Below are 15990 nucleotides of genomic sequence, written 5' to 3'. Positions count from 1 at the left end.
GTGTGCACAGTACATAGTGCTCACAGAGTAAACATTACAAAATACAGGTTCATTTTTTAGTAAGTACACGAAGCTTCATAAACCAACCTGAGACAACTCCCTCTTTGCAAGTACAAAGTCATCCTGTCCTGAATACTGGAAGAAAAGCATTCAATTGAGTCGAGGTAAGACCCTGTTTTACCGTGTTTCAATTGATATAGTTGTCGTCACGATATTTTCTTGTAAATTTGTCGTCGGTGGTGTAACAACACATTTCTGATGATTCTCGTCGTGATCATCTCTATCACGGTCCTAAAAGTATTTACTAAAAGCCTATGTCGTCGTGTTTCACAAAGTCACACAGCCAACTAGTGCACTGACTGACACTGCAGCAGTGACTATCAAACTGATCCAAACTGACTATCAATCATCAGTTCTGTAAAAGTTTGTATTCTAGGATAACTTTCCGTATGGCGCCACCACTTTTTCACTCATTTTTACAAAAAGGGATATCTCATTGAGGTAAATTAGATACTATATTATTTCATATCGAATGAAAAAGTGGTGGCGCCATACGGAAACTTTTCCGTCAAGATTTCTAGGGGTTTGTTTTTATGAAAGGATTTGGGTACTTTTTCAAAAAGTCCATAGATTTATAGTTAAACTTACGGGGGTTGAAGATAATAATAGTGGAAAGCTTCCCTTTATGTCATTATTGGTAACTACAAAATACATGATTTGTTTTTTTGTTTGTTTGTTTGTAATTGAGCATCCTGATATTGAATGTAAATTTTTTTTCCCCGAAACACTTGGGACAATGTCATCAGTCGTAGGGAATACTTTTATGTACTTATAAAACTTAACCTTCTCTTCACAGGTTGATGATCATTTCAATTTAAAATTGACTAGCATATAAAAACCAAGATCCATTTATCAAAAGAATATGCTTTTAGTTTTTTACATAATTTCATTATTTTGTTAGATCAGACTTTAACTTCTGTTTTTCATCTCTTGTCTTCCTTCAGATAATTCAAGCATCAAAGTCCAAGACATTCCAATAACAATGGCTAAACTGATCAGCGCCCCACCAAAGTTCACTCACCAAGAGTGGGCGTACTCCAACAAGACCAACTACAACAATGCCGAGAAGCAACGAGCAAGCGCTGAGCGTCTGATCGACGAGAGTGATCGACTTATTGATGAGACAGAAGAAGTGACGAAGAGAACGCAGAGAGATGTCAACAAGAAATTCGGTACGGATCTAAAAAAAAAAAATTTGTTTTGTGAAGACTATGAAGAAATGATTCCCCTGAAAGGAATGTGGTTATAGAGAGAGGGATTCGGAAACATTTCAATCTGAGAAACCATTTCTGCATGACCGCTCCACTTTTTTTGACATGACAATATCTCAAAAGACACAACAACATTTTGAGATAAAATTTTCACCGGTTGATTCATTTTATTTATCAAAATTTATAGGATTAAAACAATCAAACGGTTCAATAAATCAAAGGTATACTTAACCTTTAAAAATATTTTGAGTAATAGAATGAATGCATAATCCTCAACAAGGATTCCCGACGAAACTTTGTTTATTTGTTTATTTATATTTATTTATGTATTTTTTCTTTTAGAGCAAAGAGTCCATGATGTCACATTTTGGAAAGAGGAACTCAACAGAAAACTGGACGACACTAAGAAAGAGATTGACATGTTACTTGCTTATAAAACCAGACTAGCTAATGCACTAGAAGCATGCAGAGAACCTCTAGCAATCGCCAATCAATGTTTACTCTACAGGTAAATTAACCCAAGTCCTTGTAGGCCAAAAATAAGTCAAGAAAATTGTTACTGTGTCAGGCCCTTTAACTTTGCTCTTGAGGGGGCACAGCAATTGCCCCCTTGTGAAGGGCAGCTAGCACCTCTTTGAGGAAATATATGAATTTGTATTGGAACTTTGCAAATGAGCAACACACAGCAAAATCACTGGGCATCAGGGCAATGGGTGTGGGTGCCGTGGGTTAAATCAATCTGAGTTTTTGAGCCATGCTCCAAACTGTTTGTATTAGTTGATTTAAAAGCAAGTTGTCTGCACCACCCTTTCGCCTTGCTAGTTGAGGCTACCAATAGCTGATTATATATGTAATTCTGCTACATTCTCTGCCGGAATCAAACAGACATTTAATTTAAAAAAAACTTACAGATATAAAAAAGTTTTCACTGTTTTCAAACATTGGGTTTTACTCCTTTCCAAAAATCTATAGCATTTTAAGCAAAACTATTTCAAAGGTCTCCCACCATGAAAATCTACCAATTAAGTCTTGTCCAAATCTGTGAACTTTGTTTTTTCAATCTTGCCAACCTGTATGATATTAATATTTTTGTTCTAGGGAGGGACGTGAAGCCATCGATCTCGTCCACGACGACGTGGAGCGGAACCTCCTGAAGGAGCGCGAGACCATTCAAGGTGTCATGGCTCTACTCCAACGGACCCTAGACCAGACTACAGAGCAGATCAGGATCATGAGGTCACGTCGCTACACTCTGGAGAAGGACCTGACCGATAAGTTTGATGCCCTGGACATTGATCAGGACTGTAGGGAGCTCAGAGACGATCACCCGGAGCTCACTTTCAAATCAGGGGCTGCTAAAATTGAAAGCAAGTACGTATGCCATCGCTGTTCTTCAAAAAGAAAGTTTCCCTTGTGGTTTATTATTTGATAGCAAAAAGAAATTGATCCAAAGTTTCTCCAATTCAAACCAGGCCCAATTCATAGAGCCTGTTAGCACACAAAAGGCATGCTAACCTTCAAGTGCTTACTGCACGAAAATTAACGTCACAATGTAAGTTCACATTTATTACTGAAACAACAGGCCTTTATCCATTTTTTGAAATTAAGTTTCTTGGTAGGAAGTAGTTTGGGATTGATTTTTATTTTATTTTTCACTGCCAAACTATTAAAAACTTACCCAGTCATTTTCCCTTGTGGTTTAATGTTGAATAAATGTATCGATTCTAAATAAGTCAACAGAGACGACTTAGTTTTATCAGTCTATTTATCTTTGACTCTGTTTTTGTTGTTATAGCTCCGTGACCCCAGAAGACTGGCAGCAATTTACCAATGAGAACATCCTGAAGACCGAGAGAGATCGCAAGAATGCCGTGGATCTACGCGCCGTGATCGACAGCTTGCTGGACACCACAAAGGACGACATGAATAAACAAGTCAGCGACACCAACCTCGCCTTCAAGAAACGCATCGACGAGACCGAGATGACTAAGAGCGAACTGGAGACACATCTCTCTAAGGTACGATGTGCTAATGTTAGAGAGCGGGTTTGCTGGATTATCTAAGAAACTTTTCAAACGCCAGGTCAAGTTCACATTTTCCTGAAGACAAGCAGTGTACACTGGTTTGAAGGGTCCATCTTTTGGACAGGGCATAAAGCCGTTGGTTCTGTGTTTTGTGTAAACCCAGTTACACTCGTCGCTAGGAGGGGTTTGCCCTGGTGTTTCTGGCAGTGGCTGCTGATTGCGCCAAAGCACCTTTTAGACCCTTACACAAAGGGGTCTTATAATTCAAAAACCTTTTTTGAAACAAATTATGATAAGCAATGCTTGTAGATAAAGCATTCTATAATAACTAGTTGTTATGATTTTTTTTGTTATTTAGAAATTTGAGGTTAAGACTACTACAAAATACACTTCACAGTATTTACTGTATGGTTTTGTTTCTTTTTATCTTCAGATCTTCGGCCAAATCGATGAGATGGAGAAGAACATCCAGAGGCTGACCAAGGCCATTCAGGACAAGCGTGGTCCCATGATGCTGTCTCAGACCCGTCTGGATGCCCGCACAAACAGACCCAATGTGGAGCTGTGCCGTGACCCCGTCCAGTACCGCCTCATCAACGAGGTTGCCGAGATCGACTCCAGCGTTTCCCAGCTCCAGCAGACGCTTGCCGGCGCTCAGGATCAACTGAAGGGCTTGATCCGTCGGCAGCAGACACTGGAGGAAGACATTGACGTCAAGTCAAAGTCTGTCCATATCGACAATGTCAAGTGCATGGGTCTCAGACAGAGCATCAACATCAAGAAATTCTGAGATGTCTTATATTAGCATTAATTTGATATTTATCTGCGGATGATGATCAGGGCCAGATTCATTGGTAACAAAAATAAGTGCCGGGCTTAACCTCCTTCAAGTTGAACCCTTGGATAACCAATCAAAAGTACATAAATACTTATCCTGGATTGGTGAGGAAATTTCACATTTCTTAAAAAAATACTTGCAGAGCAAAATTGAGTGGAGAGCCAGTCAAACATGTCAGACCTGGAATTTCATTTTTGAACGTTGAAAGGGCAAGACCTTTTTCATTTTGCTCTTCAAGGGCACTTCCATTAAAATATTAAAAGTCATTGAGAAACTTTTGAAGGGCACAAAGGCCAAGACCAGGGGCAACAGAGGCTACGGCCTCCGAGGGCTGCGTGTAATTCCAGGCTTGACATGTGCATCAAACCTGCACAAATGTACTTGAACATCAAATGAGGGGAATATTAACGTTGAGCAAACTACTCCAGAAAATAAAATTTGCCTTTTTACCGAGATCATGAAATTGGCCCTTGATCGCTTCTAACTGAAAACATTCATAAAAATAGGTTATTTGTCACTCTGTCAGAATTAATTTTTTTCATAACACTGTGCAAGCATTTCAGTACTTTTCTTACTTTGTAAAATGATGTGGGTTTTTGGTGTGTGCTGGGTACCCTCTCAGATTTAAAACAAACAAATATTCCGTCCAACTATTTGTATTAATTTCTTCCAAAACATTACCTACCAGCCGAGATTCTAATTCACTGAAGTGTAAATTGTAATTCTTATATTATGTTCACATAAAAGTTGTAAAAATACAAGTGTTAAAGTACAAGGTAATAATTGATATTAATAAAATATAAAATGAATGAAAGTTTCCAAAAGTCTACAGCCAGGTCTTGACAATCGATGCAACCATTCAATGTTTGCTTCCTCTTTAAATGTTGTAGTCATTTAGAACCACTCTAGAACTAGCTTAACTTGGCTTACTCATTAGCGTGGGTAAGCTGCATAAAACGTGAGCAAACACGTGAACCTGAACAGAAGAAAATTGTGTTATTTCTAGATGACGTCACAACTGTGGGCTTTTTGCATGCTCACATATGACGTCTGCCCGCACATACGTACCTGATAGGAAAAATGGTAACTTCACGCGTGCTAAAAACTTCAGATTTTTACGACACAATTTTTTGACGTTCATGTTCACATTGGTCGCGGAGTGTGCAGCTAAACCACCCTAATAAGTCATAAGAGGGTCAAGTGTTCGAGGCAAAGCGAGGGATAATGGCATCCTAGAGTATCCTTTTGGTAATTGTCAAAAAGCTCTCCAGTGCGCTCTTTACCAAGTAAGTTCTTATAGTCGTCAACTTGAAGAGTAATTAACAAAAGTACACCCTGCCTTTAAGAGTAACCATTTACAAAGCTAGTTAATATTTGTCCACTCGGGTATACAATAAAATGCAAATCAAATCTGTGCATTTCACTCGCTGTGTAATGTCTTTAGGAAACATGTAAATAGAAATATTTTTTTTGTACAAAATGTTTAGGATTATAAAAGAGAATGCATTTGTTGTTAATAAAGTACACTGTTTAAACAAACATCCAGTTTTTTGCAGCATTTCTTTTATTCTTATTTCTTTGCAACTCATACAAAAATAGAAACTCACTTTGAAATCGAACCATGCAAGTTTAACACCCACTTCAGGCTTGTGTTTCTTAAACTGAGCCTAAGCAGCATATTGTTTATTTTTCTGCTTAGCCAAAATTAGCAAGATACCAGTCAGAAACTGAACATGTCGCATGGATTTTTGGCTGGTAACCTTCTAGCATAATTTTGTTTTGTATAGCTACCCAAGTAGCTCTTTCATTTATTAAATTGGGCCCGGGGCTCAATTTCACAAAGCACTACGATTCATTGAAAGACGAGTAATGTCAGTATCGCCATAGTGATTTGTATTGTGACATCATACGTTAAGATCAATCATAGCTTTGTGAAATCGACCCCAGGACCCACTTCTCTTTTTTTCCTCCATGGTTATATAAACCTATCCATCTGAAATCATTGCTTATTATCATGGTTTTTTTTCTACAGTAAATATTTGCTATAACCCCCTCCACAGAGTGAACATAACATTTTATTTTATTCAGAAGCCGCTTTCATAAATATAATGGTTCTCCCCGGGATTTTTAAAAACTGTGGGGCATTATGGACCCCAATATTTTGAAGTTTGGCCTAAGCATGCTGTGTTGAAATGAAATCTTCCAAATGTTTCTATTGGTAGTTTATCTCGGTTTTAAAAGTCCGACTGTGCAATCTGAAGCATTCTACATGTACATGTATTCATGGTTTTCTCTTGATTATTTGCTTTACAATATACTTTCATATATTTTGTTTTATAATTTGCATGTATCAGCAAAGCAATTCGTGCATAGCCCGATACACTAGCTTGTGCATGGGGAAGACTACTGGAAAACATACAGCGTACGATGGGTGCGTTCAATAAGCTTCCCTGGGTTGACCCCTGCAGTGCTCACTCGGGTGAGCCCCTGTCAAGAGCTAATCATCAATATCTATTTTATTGGCTATAACAAATTAAAGCAGTTGTAGTTTTCCCTTCACCTTGTTGTGAATATCACCTGCGTCCATCCAGTGCTTGGTTATTAATGCGACTAGCAATCTCTGCTGGTAGTAGAATATAAAACAAGACAAGCTCTCAAAAGAAAACAATCTACAAAGCAAGTACATGTAGATACACACATTGTGATACAGCAAACCAAGTATAAGTTTTAAGACACTTAAGTATAAGTTTTAAGACACTAGACACTATTGGTAATTGTCAAAGACCAGTCTCCGCACTTGGTGCATCTCAACATATGCATAAAATAACAAACCTGTGAAAATTTGAGCTCAATATTGGTCGTAGAAGTTGCGAGATAAGAATGAAAGAAAAAACACCACTGATTTCGAGACCTCAAAATCTAATTCTGAGGTCTCAAAATCAAACCCGTTTCTCACAGTATTTTTGCGCCCCATTACTCGTTACCAAGTAAATTCTTATGCTAATAATTGTTTTGAGTAATTACCAATGGTGTCCACTGCCTTTAAAGCTGTTTTGTAGTTTCCCCTTGACCTTGTAGTGAATATCACCTGTGCCTATCCAGTGCTTGGCGACTAGCAATCTCTGCTGGATGAGCCGGACTCTCTTTCTCCAGATACCTCTGAATGTAATGGATCACTTCAAATATAACCTGAATAATGAAAACAAAGAAAAATCAAATCTTACTAAAACAATACTTCTTTGTTTTTCTTTGAGGGGCCAACTTTATAATTGCTAAGCAAAGTGTGATGTAACAATACAAATCACTATGGTAACACTGTCAACTCGTCTTAAGATGAATCTTGGTACTTTGTGAAATCGAGGCCAGATGTCTTATCAACTAAAACACCAGACTAGATGAATATACTAAATTCTAAATGTTTTAGCCTTCATGGAACTAGACCTCTCTAATTTGATGGAAGAATGAATTTTTAGTCACTCAGGCTCCTGGGGCTGCTTACGTACTGACCTCAACAAGAATGAGAAGGATGATCATCCATTCCAGTTTCAATGAGTGATGCTCACTCAGATGAGTCCTAACGAGTTCCACAAGCTCTGAGCAGTGGTTGAGTTTCTCATTCGTTACCTGTGTGACAAGAATGAATGAAACTAGATTTGACTGTAAACAGACATGATAAACATATATAGGATTCAACCGGGCAATTTTGATGGCCTAGTTGGTAAGATAATGCTCTAAAATTGCAAAGGTCGGTGGTTCAAATCTCACATGAGTATTATGCCTGTGATCCTTTTCACAGACCTCAAAAAAAGTACTGAGTATACAGTGCTATCACATATCGGTATGGGTAAAACCAAAATTAGTTTTCATTCCAATTCAATTCAATTTATAATTCACATCACGTTAAAAACATGAAAACTGCCTTCCAGTGTGCATCATAAAAAAACACAGAATTTTAAAAATATAAATATAAATATAAACTACAGGTACAAACATATAAACGGGACAAAAAACACTGAGACAAAGATATTTACAACCATCCCAAAAATTTATCCCTGATGCAAATATCCATGTATTAAATTGGACATAAACACCGGCCTGATGACCCAATTTGGCTCGGGACAGACTTTACACATAAGATATTTTACCCTAGTCCTTCTCCCGATGCTGTAGAACTGACACGTCTTATTATACAGTGCATCCAAGCCGTCCCTGTCCCAGTAGAAGTCAGGTGAGATGAGAAGATCCGAGCTGAGATTGATCTGATGTCTAAGGGAGAACAGCTCTCCCGTCTTACGAAGCACCTCAACGCGGGACATCTTCAGGCGGTGTCCGCGCTTAAGACCCTAAGGGGTAATAATAATACAAACTTACTAAGCTCACTTTCCTATAAAAACTTACTCAAGGGGCTACACAAGAGATACTACAAGGACAATTCTACGATTACTAATGTTACGTGTTTGATGTACATGTACCTTTGAGAATCCTTTGGCTTTAATTTTCTTACTGAACAAGTTTAATAACTGCTATCCACTAGCTTCTTTAACAACCAACTCTAGCTATCGGGCAATCTCGGTTGTCTAGTTGGTATGACACTGCTCTAGAATTGCAAAGGTCATGGGTTCGAATCCCAACCGAGTAATATGCCTGCGATTTTGTTTTCATAGAACTCGGGTAAGTACTGAGTATACAGTGCTAACACACATCGGTGTATATGGATAAAAACCAAAATGAATATTCTTTATCCCCAATGCAAATTTAGCATCTATTAAAACTGTTATCCACATGGTAGATAAGTAGACCTAGACATACATCAGCACCAAAGATGACATCCAGAAAAATGTATACAAGACACACAAAATTGGTTACTCGCATTATACGAATATGTAACGTGAGTAACCAATTTTGTAACCATCTTTCTGGATCTCATCTTTGGTACTGAAATAAATCTAGGTCTACTTTAACTTCTTTGGGAATCAGTTATTAAACCTTTTAAGTAAGGTAATTACAGCTCAAGAAATCTCAAGTGGATTAAAAACATAACATTAGTAAAGAGGTGTATTGTGTGATGGCCACATTTTAACCTCGGACTTCAGGAGTACGGACTGGACAGAAAACATAAAATTTGGTTGAAGACGGGAGTGTAGATTTAGCTTTGAAAATCTGCTTTAGACTCTTGTAACAAGCTTTGTGGATTGTGTTTAAAGCAGACGATTATTAGTTGTAGATTATATTGCAAACTTACCTCAGGAATGTGCTCCAAAGAGGATGTAAATTTGTCAACATATGCCTCCCATATGCTAAGTTTTACTGAAAGAACATTTCAAAAAAAAAAAAAACCGTTAGACTTGGACACTCATGTGCATTCATAAAACACATTACTGTATAGTGATAACCATTAAGCTTATTATTTGGTTTTACCCTTGCAACAGTTCTGTGGAAAAAAACACCAATCCCAGGCATACTACTAGGATGGGATTCGAACCCACGACCTTAGCCTTTCTAGAGCAGATGTCTCACCATTTCGACAGGTAAGACACCTCAAATTAGACCATGGGATGGGTTTTAAAAAGGGGCCTATTTTTGGGGTTTCGTGGTCCCCACCTCCGGACCGCATGAAATTTGACGCACAAGGGTTTTCAATGGTACTGAATTCGGATTTGGTTGTTGCTAAGCTCTAAAACTGCACAGTTTGTGAACAGACCAATTTTTGGGTCATTTTAGGTCAAAAACAGTATTTTTTGATAACGTCTGTATACACTGGGACTATTGACCAATCGTTCACGGCAGTGCAAGAACCTTTTCCAAGTGTTTAATGTGAACGATGTAAATTTTCCCCTTTTCTGTCCGATTAACATGCAAAGGCCTACAACAAAAACCCATGATTTTTATTGATTGAACATCAAGTACAATGCCATTTGTTTTTCATTGCTACGACATGTGTGTTAAATTTTTATTATCACACGCGCGGCCGAGTTAGATGTGGGACGCAGACGCACTATTTTGTTCGTATTCCACTCGCGCTTGTGTGATAACTTATAATTTTGTCGAACGAGCCTGTGAATCGGCATCCTTTTATTCAGGGGTGTGAAGAAATACTCTGTATGTTATAATGGTACAGTGTGGGAACGAAACACGATAATGCTTCGAATGACGTCACCCACATCGCAGGCTTCCGAGGATTTTTAGATCACTATTTGTCGCTGTAATTGTTGCTTTTTCGGGATTCGGTGCAGGATTTTCGCCAAGCAACAGCAAGTAATGGATTTTCTGTATTTTATTTCATACCTACATACAAAAATTGCGTGGTCCAAAAGTGGGGGCTACGGTTTTGAACAATTCTAGTGATCATCCCATGGTCTAAATGTTGTGGGTTTGAATCCCATCCAAGTAATATGCCTGTGATTTTTCTGTGAATACTGTATTTCCTGACTTGTCAACAAGCTTTGTGGATTGTCTTTGAGGCAGAACAGGACAGGTTTTATTGCATACATACCTAGGAATTATATAAAGTATTAAGATTTTGACATGTAATGGCCTAGCGGTCAAATTCTGGTGGCCAAATCACTGGGGTATGGGTTTGAATCTCGGTCATGACACTTGTGTCCTTGAGCAAGATACACAACTATTGCTTCTCTTCACCCAGGAGTAAATGGTACCTGCGATGGTAGGAATTGTTGATGTGAATGACAAGCAACCTGTGTGCAAATTTGGCTGCCTGTGCTGTGTACTCTTAAAAAATTTGCTGAGCATGAACTTTCTGCCCTGGCAAAAAACAGGATTACCAACCAAACTTCCACATGATTTTTAGTCTGAAGAAATCAGCAGCTGAATACCAGTAACAAGAAATATGCAACAAATGGAAATTTAGTTGGTAAACATGTTTTTATCTAGGAAGAAATTTCATGCTAAGCAAGTTTTTGTGCTTAGCAGCTCTATGAAATTGGGCCCTGACGGTTTCACGTATGCATTGGGCTCGATCCTGGGGCATTTCTCAAACCTTGGCTTGTGCTCCGGCTCCACGCGCAGTCTAATGTTTGAAGGCCGAGCTGCATTTCCACTGTGAATGAAGCGCACGGAGCCCAAGCCAGGTTTGAGAAAGCCCCCTGGAATCCCTCTTGGAATTAACCGAGCTCTGCCCCCAGATTCGTATCACTGGCAAACACCCGCCATCGGAGCTGATCACAGAGCGACGTCTCATCCTACCTGATAATGCCATTGCGTTGGAGAAGGCAAATTTTTCCAGGGTCACAGCCTCTGTGTCTTTATTCTCATCCAGAATGAATGCATCTTCTGTCAGCTTAGTACCCTGACTGTATTTAAAAAAGGAAAAAAAACGACCTAAATCATTTTGGTTTGAACAATAAAAAATTCAACAGCGCTGGACTTGAACATAATACATTGATTTAAGAATTTTTAATTCCCTTTAATTCTATACTGACCTGCCATATGTGAAGTTGATGTGTTCATTTTCCCACGTCACCAGGGCAACCTCATAAGGGCGGAATTCATGCTTGCTTATCGTCTGCAAAATCTTCTTCAACTAGAGAAATAAACCAAAAGTACTACTCTTAGGCTGTGTCCTAATTGGCGGCTACGACTTTGGCTAGACCCCCCGTCATCATGTGTCGAAGTATAGGGCATCCTTAGTAACAACCTTACAAACAGCTGTACCCTTGGCTTTAGCTGCCAGTTTTGATACAGCTTAGTTTCCACACGAACAAAACGTCTACACGTAGCTTCTGGTAAGGCGGGATGAGATATGCCAAAATGTGAAAGTTCTTGAAAATGGTTTGCGTGTCTAGGTTCCCCCTTGTTCCAGAAGGCCCCAACCACTCAGATGTTACAATTCAGGAATGTTTTCTTTCTCCCAATGGTGACTACTTTACATTCTTTCAAGACCATTTAAAGAATCAATGAGATTTTGACAGAATGCTGAAATCAGAAAAAATCCTGAACAATCAGTGACAATCACATGCCTACATAACTCCTGCATACAGGAACAGCAACATAAATTCATTGATACAAAGATCCCACATATTTTTGATGCTTTGCAGAACAACAAATTCTTGCTCCTTTTAATAAGAAACATTAGGTGTACCTACCTTGGAATCAGGAACATTCCAAAATACAACAGATCCTTCGCGGAAGAAGAAAACCTGAGACGGTTCAGTCTTATCTTCATCAGCATCTGAAGATAGGACCTCCATCAAAAGAATGTCTTGGGCATCTGATGGACAGAAAGAAAATACTATAAATAACTTTTGAGGTTAACCGTTTCGAAACCATTCGTTATATGTATCATCTTACTGTTGATTTGTACTAGTCATTTTTTTGTCAACGAAAATGCCTGATATAAATAATACGCTATAAACAAAAACCTGGTTCTTTTGAAAATGTAACTACTAAGTTAACATGGGAAAAATATGCAAAATTTCAGTTCGGGACATGACCTTTACTTTAATATTTTATAGTTTGTCTAGAAGCAGGTCAAATCTTGCAGCTCTATTTGGACTGATGGCGATGTTGGTAAGTTGCTTACAAAGACATAAGTGTCTCTAAAGCATAATAGATTCCCTGAAGTTGAACACACTTCATCCATTGCTTTAATATTTCTCATCCATGGCAATGATAGGATGACTTTCTGTGACTTGTGTTTAGTACAATTCATTCCTTAAGCCATCTCCTTCCTCCTTGAATAGGGGTATGCACCACAGGCAGCCAAATGGGCACAATAGTTGCTGACCTCTACTCTCACAGGTACCCATTTTCTCCGAAGTGATGAGAAGAAATAATAGCGGAAATATCTTGCCCAAATACACAATGTCACAACTGGGCAGATTCAAACCCATCATGGCCCAATTTTAAGGCTCTGCTTTCCGTACGCAAAAAAACCAAAGCTTATAGCAGGGAATTCAGCACATATTCCACAGGTGAGCGAGGATGTTTTGTTGGTGCATGATATACTTCAATTTCCTAGGCATTCTGATCTTTTGCTCTACACAGCTAGTGCCTTGCACTGTAAACGAAGAATGGCGAACACAAGGCCAGAATTTGGCAGTGAGCAAAGCCATGAAATTAGTCCCACAACTTGCATTCAATGTGCTTAGACTACTCAGCCACAACACGCTACAGCTGTTTAGCATTATGACCTTTAACCTATGACCTACCCTGTGGCATGGTGACCGGCTTGAAGGGTCCCTGAGACTGGAGGTCAAGGCTGAGGTGCTCCAATTGATACTCCTCTGCCGTTGAGAAAGCCGTGCAGAGCCACGAATCCTGAAAACAAGACAATATACTTTGAAAACTTTCATTATATTTATCAGGGAAAAAAACTTTCCTTGTATTTATCAGGAAAAAAACAGTCTAGTCGACAGTTTTGAAGGTGGTCAGAAATTAGGCATAGTCTTTAATACTATATGGATACAATATCAAGATTTAAAGCGGGAACATTTATTGCTGCTGAGACCAGGGGGCTCGATTTCACAAAGCACTAGGATTCATCTTAATATGAGTTGGCAGCATTTAGTGATTTGTATTGTGACATCACACTTTGCTCAGCAACTACAATTGATTTGCAGTTAAGATCAATCTTGACTCTTTGTGAAATCTGCACCCGGACAAAGAAGATAATAGCTTCCTTGAAATTCCACATAATTTCAGAATTAAAATAAGACGGTCATTTGCTACAAATCTGTTACAACTACCTTTTTTTCCCGTACACCCAACCTCGTTGGTTTCTTAGTTCTTGACCGCAAGACAACAGGAGCAGTAGGCACCACGCTCTGCAGTTTCCTCGACGTCTTCCTTCCAATAAGTGAAGAAGACTTGCTTACAAAGACAATAGGGGATTCTTCGTCATCACTTTGAGAATATTTCGCTCTCGTTGTCTGCGAAACTACTATCTTATTGTTGGACTGTAAACATCTTGCTTCTACTCTTGCACACTTCGAGAGAATTGAAAAACATCTGCTGCTTGTTATAGTCTTGAGTTGAGGATGGTTGTGGTTGACTATGACATCTCGGCATTGACGCCCCTGTAGTCTTGGCAACACCTCTTTGGAGCTGAATGTTCTCTCGCCACATCTTAACAAAATAGTTCCCGGAAACCTTTGCGTCATCGATAGAAAGCTGGAAGAGTAGTTCTGTGAATGGTTACAGCATGCCATACACAACCTGGCTAGGAGGTTTGCTGAAGCCATTGTGTTGATTTGCACATCGGCCAACCATCTGAAATTGTGAAAAGGAAAAAGGCAGAACTGAAAACATTTAAATAAAATGTTTTAAGATTGTTGTTGTGAGTGTTAGGCCTACTTCCAGAGACTAATTTTAGCAAAATCAAATAAAAACTAAAAAACCTGTAGGCATGGGGAAAAAGTTGGAGGTAGCCGGAGGTTAAAATCAGCCAAGCTGGAATCGCGATTAGCAAGGTCTACCGGTATACAAACAAACAAACACAATACTCGTAATACAATATAAAATTGTTCATTTAATTCAAGGCACAATTTCCAAACCGCCAACAAAACAAGAAACAGATACTAGATAAGAGAAACAGTCAACAAGTCTCCCCCTTCAACATGCTCACGATTCCATCCAATCCATCATCAGAGCCCAGTTTCATCATGGAGGTAGGTTTCATTAATCATGAAGCTGTTTTTGTTAATTGTTTTATGATTGACCTTATTGAAACATTTAAGCTGCTCAAGGGACTGGAGAAAGTCGACTGCAAGAAATTCTTTAATACAGCTAGAAACACGAATGCTGGTCATCTCGCCACCTGACAAGCTCGCCACCAACAAAGTCGCCCCCTGCAGAGTCGCCCTCTACCCGGCTCGCCCCGGGTTGAAACAAAGTCGCCCCCTGGCAATGTTGCCCCCAAACAATGTCGCTCCCTAGCAAAGTCGCCCCCTGACAGTGTCGCCCCCAGCCAATGTCGCCCCTAGCAAATTCGCCCCCAGATGTTGTTCAGAAAATAATTAAGGCTAAATAATTATGGCAAAAAAATATAGTTAAAACATTTTCAGAAAAAAATCCGTATGAAGTAATGTGCTTGTGGAAGGTCTAACCCTTAACCCTAACCCTAACCCTAACCCTAACCCTAACCCTAACCCTTAACTATTTTCTGGGGGCGACTTTGCTAGGGGGCGACTTTGCTAGGGGGCGACATTGGCTGGGGGCGACATTGTCATGGGGCGACTTTGCTAGGGGGCGACATTGTCAGGGACTCAGGGGGCGACTTTGTAACAACTCGGGGCGAGCCGGTTAGGGGGCGACTTTGCAGGGGGCGACTTTGTTGGTGCCGAGCTTGCTAGGTGGCGAGATGACCAGCCCCCAGAAACACCAGTACGAGGGGCCACTCTCTTAAATTGTACAAGCCGACTCTCAACAAAAACATTGGGTGCAGAAGGAACTTCTTTTCACAGCGAATAATTAATGATTGGAACAGTCTCCCAAACAAAGTAGGGATAAGCTTCCGCACGTCGCCACCAATTTCTCCCATCAATCGTAAGTAAGTAAGTAAGTAAGTAAGACATTGACCTCAGTCAAAATAATCAAAATTACACTTGACCTTTGATTTTTGACCAGTTGAACAATTTCTTTGATATTAATAAGCAAAAAATGATTCGGGCACTAGCCACAACAATGCAAACTTAATTTAATTTGGGTTGGCCACCTGTTTCTACTATGCAATAATACTATTATGTGCTTAGCAAGTTTAAGTTTTTACTTACAGGCTTGGCAGAGGAGGTGACAAACTCAGGTCCTTGCTTTTAAGTGATGCAATGAATTTCGCATGCAGCATGTTGTATGTTGTCAACTTCATTATCACGAGAGGGCAGCAGTTATTATTGTTGGAAAT

At 39.3% G+C, this 15990-nt stretch overlaps 2 protein-coding genes across 3 annotated transcripts; one reads left to right on the top strand and one right to left on the bottom strand.

The window, feature by feature from the left end:
• Window positions 1-43: 43 nt before the first annotated feature.
• LOC117290407 (tektin-1-like) lies at window positions 44-4370 on the top strand. The gene is made up of 6 exons (XM_033771793.1): window positions 44-164; window positions 1005-1232; window positions 1614-1779; window positions 2370-2642; window positions 3067-3289; window positions 3729-4370. The coding sequence occupies exons 2-6, from the start codon at window positions 1043-1045 to the stop codon at window positions 4083-4085; spliced, it is 1209 nt and encodes a 402-aa protein (XP_033627684.1). The 5' UTR covers window positions 44-164; window positions 1005-1042; the 3' UTR covers window positions 4086-4370.
• A 1306-nt stretch (window positions 4371-5676) lies between these two features.
• LOC117290405 (required for meiotic nuclear division protein 1 homolog) lies at window positions 5677-15939 on the bottom strand. Of its 2 annotated transcripts, none has more exons than XM_033771791.1 (11): window positions 15863-15939; window positions 13838-14360; window positions 13301-13409; window positions 12236-12360; window positions 11573-11673; window positions 11337-11443; window positions 9376-9440; window positions 8279-8476; window positions 7641-7757; window positions 7254-7322; window positions 5677-6751 (listed from the first exon to the last, which is right to left on the bottom strand). In XM_033771791.1, the coding sequence occupies exons 1-11, from the start codon at window positions 15931-15933 to the stop codon at window positions 6707-6709; spliced, it is 1530 nt and encodes a 509-aa protein (XP_033627682.1). In that variant the 5' UTR covers window positions 15934-15939; the 3' UTR covers window positions 5677-6706. The 2 variants fall into 2 exon arrangements, with proteins under 2 accessions (XP_033627682.1, XP_033627683.1); XM_033771792.1 differs by having other exon boundaries at window positions 5677-6759; window positions 7262-7322.
• Between the last annotated feature and the right edge of the window lie 51 nt (window positions 15940-15990).

The sequence above is a fragment of the Asterias rubens genome, chromosome 5, assembly GCF_902459465.1.
Source record: "Asterias rubens chromosome 5, eAstRub1.3, whole genome shotgun sequence".
Taxonomy (NCBI): Eukaryota; Metazoa; Echinodermata; class Asteroidea; order Forcipulatida; family Asteriidae; genus Asterias; species Asterias rubens.
This window is presented reverse-complemented; position numbering and strand designations above follow the sequence as displayed.